Raw genomic sequence first — 6,000 nt, forward strand, 5'->3', positions numbered from 1 at the left:
CCACAGAGAACACTGCAAACACATGTGGATGCTAAACTAAACACAGGCAAATTTATTGGACAGCTGACCACATATAATCTTAAACTAAAAAAAAATGAATCCATAATTCTAATTTATGATGTCAAGAAGATTTGCTGTATCAATGCCCTGTGCAAAGCATCAGCAAATTTGATTTCTTCAGCTATGAACCTACATCCTCAGTTTCCACCCCAGCTGCAGCTATGGTATAAAGTGCTGCTCAGAAGTACTATTTGTGTTGATGTCTTTTTCTCATTTGGCCCCTGTTGCTGCATCCACTCTCTCCAGCTCCTGTTGCTGTGGTGATAAGATCTTTTATACATCTCAGTCCTTTCAGACTGTGTGACATTCTGCATGTATTTAATCCTTTCCAGAGCAAGTTACTATCGCAAAGGAGGAAGAGCTATGCTTCCTGTCAAGTGGATGCCACCAGAAGCTTTTTTAGAGGGTATTTTCACCTCCAAGACTGATACCTGGTAACAAATGTCTATTAATGATCTCTGCTACTCATTGATAAAGGTCAAGATATTTACTGCTTAAGAAAAAACATCTGCTCAACAGGAACCCTGAAAGATATCAGAATTTCCCATGTCCTAAAAAGAAAAAAAAAAAAATGGATATCTTCCCTCTGCACTAAGTATGGCTAAAAAATTCTATGTGAGAATTTAAAAATCTAGTGCAAATGGAGGGCACAACAAACAGCCATAGATAAATGCAGAGTATCATACAAGGGTGATCAAGAAGTACAAAGAGAAGAAAGTTCAGAATCCCAGGAAGTCTCAGTTAAAAATTCAGACAAATGCATAAAGTACAGACCAATACCATCACACGCTTCCCTCAGCTCTTAGTATCTGCCACTCAGTTTTTATTGGTGGCAAGGCCCACTCATGCATCTTGTAAATGACTCTCTATACCGTGCAGGATTACTCTTTTGTATCATTTTTTTCTGTTATATATAAAGTGACAGCAGATTGAAGCAGAAGTCTTTGCTGGTTGCTGAGGAAACAATATTTATATATTGACTCCTCACGCAACCTGATCTTTCTGTAAAATGAGCTCCCCCTCAACAGTGACACATTCATGCCAAGGTGCTGGCAATGGAAGTTATCCAGTTGCTTAAGAACGCCTCTCTTCCTATACAGTAGATCCTTCAATATTCTGAACTGAGACATTACCTTAAATGCCACACTGACCCAGTTTCCTGAAGTTGCTGGTGATGCCAGAAGACAAGGGATCGTGTATCAGAATATAACTGTGAGCAGCCAGTACTGAATATTTTGAAGGAAGGTGCTACAATTTCTTTAATAGGCTGTTAGAAGCAATACGCATGTACTGGCAATTTCATCCACCTTTGCAGCAAATACTGACTTGTAAAATTCTGTCCCTTCTGAAGTCCTTGCAGAACCCTCTTAACTTCCCCAGGTCTGTGCTGTAAGTTATTTTCAGTGACACTGCCTAAGTGACCTGTAGATGTGAAGGAAAAAAAAAAAAAAAAAGAGGAGAGCTACAATGTCATAACATAAAAAATATATATTGCTGCCTTTCAACTTTGTCTTGGAGGACTCTGACTCTCGTTTTTATTCCTGAGCACCCTCTCCCCAGACACTGATTCAAACATCTTAAGTCTTTCAAAGTAAGGTAAGAATCTCCATGCCAAATGTAATGGTTCTTCTTTTCAGTTATACCATACACAGCAAAGGATTGTGGCATTTTCTGTTCTAGAAATAACAAATGCAGCAGAAAGAACAACTTCAGAGTTATTCAAATATGCTGAAACCTCTGCAAAGCTACTTCTGGAGCTTGAGCATGGGTTTTGATCATTTTTTTTATATCAAGGTTGGCTTGTAATCATATTAATTGCATGTTACTATCATTGTCCTACAGCTTCAAAAGGTTGTTGCTGTCATTTTACCTACACAGCTTTGTTCCAGGTTTGTGGAGCACAAATGAAACCTAATTGGTACTGTTGGCTGGTTTCTGACACAGGTCCTTTGGTGTGCTGCTCTGGGAGATCTTCTCTCTGGGCTACATGCCCTATCCTTGCAAAACCAATCAGGAAGTGCTGGAATTTGTCACCAGTGGAGGAAGAATGGACCCACCAAAGAACTGTCCAGGGCCAGTGTAAGTATTTCCTCACTCCCTCAAGTTAAGGAATCATGGATACCAAACAGGTTAGAAGGCAGCTGGACACCTTCGGTCAGGGAATGGTGATTGCCCCAGCCACTACCCAGGTATAACTGCACATCTCTTGAGCCACTGCCTCTTGTGTACAACTTAGAACACCACAGGATCTGCTTTAAGTAGTGGTCCCCTAATGACTTGGGATCCAAGGATGCAGAAATGACATATCTACTTTTGCTCTCCTCCTTAGAGCCATGTACTGAGTGCAGTTCTTCTGGACCCATGATCATTTCACACTGAAACATGTTTTTCATAATTATCTTTCTTAACTGATACTTTTTTTTCCTCCTTCATTTTAAGGTACCGGATCATGACACAGTGCTGGCAGCACAGCCCAGAGTACCGGCCAAACTTCTCCACCATCCTGGAAAGAATCAAGTATTGCACACAGGTATTGCCCCGTGGTAGCCATATGGATGATAATCCATAGAGTGCCAGGCATCCAAAAGCACCAGTATTAGTGCACTAAAACAAGATTATGACTCCTGACAGACTGATCTAATTGCTTTCCCAACTGTTATGGTGCTATTGCCTCACCTGCTCTTTTCATTTATGTTTTAATGTGTCCTAGCTCTCCTATCCACAACCCATCCAAAATGAATGTATATTGTAGCAAGTGGCTAGTTCCAGCTCTCAGCTTGTTCAGTAGCAAAATGTCCTTCATTTTGTGATGGAAAGGTACACATGTCTTTCAAGGTCCATATTCTGACCTTGTCTAGTTCTGCTTGAAAGCCATAAAGCCATGGCTGAACTGGTACAGGGGTGAGGGGGAGATGGCACAGTGAGTTCACCATCTGGTAGCATTTTACAGCTAGACTCCTGGATCCAACCTGCCTGAGAACATTACATACCTGGTGACCCCCAGCCTAGCTGCTGATTTCAATAAAGTACAGCTGCTGTTCAAAGGAAGTGCATAAACAAGAGAGCATTTTTGCATGTCCTAACAGCACGCAGCATGTTTATATGATGTGCAGGAATATTGCCGAAACCTGATGTCAGTCTCTGCCAGAATTTTTTTTTTTTTTTTTGCTCTCACAGCTATTTCTCTGAAAATGCAGGTGTGTAGGTTACCCTGGTAAATGGTAATTTACCAGGTAAGTCACCCAGTCAAATGGTAATGCTTTTTGTGTAATCCCCTCTCCTCTAGGACCCTGATGTGATCAACACTGAGCTGCCCGTGGAGTGCAGCCCAGCACCAGAAGATGAAGGGAGCACGGTCATGCGCCCAAACATTTCCAGTGGGATGGTGCCCCTGTTGGTGAGCCCTTCTCTCACACCTCAGACAACACCTAAAATGCTGGACTCCCACCATGCTGGGCACAAACTCGTACAGTGTCCACAAGAGCTACTGGTGGAGAACCTGAGCAACCGGACTGCTCGAGGACCCAGCCTGCCATGCCTCAGTGATTTCAACAGTGGGTCCTGGATCCAGCAGAATTCAAACCAGAAGTTAGAACTCAGCAATCCACCAACCCACAGACTCAAGAACAAAACAAAAAACCTTTGGAACCCAACCTATGGATCATGGGTGCTAGAGAATATCTGTCACTTCAGCCCCACCTCCAACCTGAAAGCAACTCCAGAGCGAGAAGATTCAGGCTTTGATGGGAATTGCAGCTCTTCTCCTAGTTCTCGGGCATCTCCAGCATCTCCAAGTCGAAACAACTGCCCTCACTTGGATATCGGTGGGATTGAACTGGTGAAACTCCAGACTTTCCCCTGTGGCAATGTAAATTATGCCTATGATGATCTGTGCTATAGCACTGACCACCAGCCATCAGTTTTGGAAGGGATCAGAGCAGCTGTGCTAAGGAGCTCCAGCCTGCATACAGATGAGAAACCTTTGTATAAAACAGAGAAAACAGCAAGAGAGAGGGACTCTGGTCTGTCTTTGTCAGATGACCTGAGTGTTACGCCAGTATAACAGAAAAGATTATTCCAAAGATCAGGGAATGTGTGTGTCAGGAAGAGCAAACTTGAACTGCTTCCTATTTTACTTACTTCCTCCATTTAAGTTCCTTCAGATGGGTGATGTTTCAACATCAGCAATGATCTGCTTCCTCCTTCTACCTGCCAGATTCCCAAATCATTAAAGACAGTTGCACTTCTATCTCTGTCAAGAGTGATCCCCTGGACCAGCTTAGCTGTAGAGGACAATGGCATTGCTGCTCTGATTCAGAATACAACACCTAATGGAAGAATTCCTCCCTAATCTGCTCAGGTGAAAAGAAACAGACCTATCATCCAACCAGTGTTTGGATGAAACAATGACCAACACAGGTAGCTCTTCTTTCTGAATTCTGAAACCAAAAATGCATGCTGTGCCAGCAGCAACCAACATGCAAAGGTTTCTATATTTTCTAGAGCTTTTTGCCGTCCTGGTGACTTGCTAATGATGCTCATGCAGCAACAGGGATGTAAATAAATAGCAGCTACATTTGCATCTGTTTCATTAGCAGACCATGTGGAAAAACACGAAGCTACTGCTCAAACTGGAAGCAGCAGGAAGAATGAAAAAAAATCCAGGATCCTCTGAGTATGTGTTTTGAAAAAAAGCGATGAAAAGGAAAATACATTTACCATTAAAAAAAATAGTTGGAGTTGATGGCATCCATTTGAGTAGTGAAGAAAATATGCTGTTTACCTCATGGTGTTGAGTTCTTCACAGCTCCTGGTGTGGAAGGGGCAGGTGGTTTTCCAAGAAAGGGTGAGCCACATTGGATGATGAAAAATGGACCGTCTTTATCTTTAATGGACTTTTCTTGGGATTAACTTCATTTTTGTAAGTACTTCAATATAGAGCAGTAATTTCCTGTGCTATGTTGATAAGCATTAAGCTGAAGTTCTAGGGTAACTGTGTAGTGTTTGGCAGGCTGGAGTTGTTCTTGGTTTTAATCCGTACACCTCTGAGGTAGGAACAGGGTAATGCAAGGGGGGCAGGGGGCAGAGTGAAGGGGAACCTGTTTAGTACAAGTACTACCTTACAGTGCCCCTTCCACCGCAAGGCAGAATAGCTCAACCACTTGAGAAAGCTAAATCCATGCCTTGGCTTCACACACCTGAGCAGATTGTCATTTTTTCTAGCCTTTGACTTGCTGGTTAAGGTAGCTGTTGTTTGTTCTGAAGAGAGATGATTTCTAAGGCTTTCTTTTGCTGTTTAGAGTCTAACTGATGTTTACTGGTTAATGCCTGCAAAACAAGGAGACTGAAAAAGTAAATCATTTTGTTTAAGCCAGAACAGTCTCAGAAGCATTTTGTCATCCTACTCCTGAAGGTTGCACTGCCATCTTGCAGTGGCAGATTACATGTTGCCTTCACACGTAATCAAGTTGCATACCAAGATGTCAGTTGTAGATTCTGTCTTACTCTCTTCTGAGGGAAGAGGTGCCCTGGTACAGGCGTCATGCATGGTGATAGCTGTATGCACAGTCTGAAGATGGGGGTTGGTAGGAGAGAGTTTGCTTTGACCACAGATTTCATGTGCTCTGCGTCATTCGGGGATGGTTGCTGTAGATAAGTGGTACAGAACAGCACAGAGTGAAGTCTGAATCCACCTCTTGTCAGTGAAGTGCACACCTTCAGCTCAGGTTTCATGCCTTGTCTGGCTTTGTATTTGCTCCTAGCTTCCTATAGTCCTATACATACCTCTGGCTTTAGAATGAGTAGTTTTTTATACTCTTATTTCCAGGTCTGACTGGTGATGATGGTACCCTTTTAACAATGACTGTATGGTATGGAAGAACTCCCCAATCCATGTTGTGAAGTGACAGGTGGCCAGGGCAGCTACTCACCCTTCTGGCT

The 6,000-nt window shown here is 42.8% G+C and overlaps 1 protein-coding gene across 2 annotated transcripts in view; it reads left to right on the forward strand.

The window, feature by feature from the left end:
* Positions 1-5,437, forward strand: part of LTK (leukocyte receptor tyrosine kinase) — a 123,375-nt gene extending 117,938 nt beyond the window's left edge. For both annotated transcript variants that reach the window (XM_035327385.1, XM_035327386.1), the window contains 4 exons: positions 393-494; positions 2,005-2,139; positions 2,500-2,590; positions 3,347-5,437. In XM_035327385.1, coding sequence (XP_035183276.1) covers positions 393-494; positions 2,005-2,139; positions 2,500-2,590; positions 3,347-4,123 — 1,105 coding nt within the window. In that variant the 3' untranslated portion in view covers positions 4,124-5,437. The remainder of the gene's footprint in view (positions 1-392; positions 495-2,004; positions 2,140-2,499; positions 2,591-3,346) is intronic.
* Positions 5,438-6,000: the final 563 nt, after the last annotated feature.

The sequence above is a fragment of the Oxyura jamaicensis genome, chromosome 5 (genome assembly GCF_011077185.1).
Source record: "Oxyura jamaicensis isolate SHBP4307 breed ruddy duck chromosome 5, BPBGC_Ojam_1.0, whole genome shotgun sequence".
Taxonomy (NCBI): Eukaryota; Metazoa; Chordata; class Aves; order Anseriformes; family Anatidae; genus Oxyura; species Oxyura jamaicensis.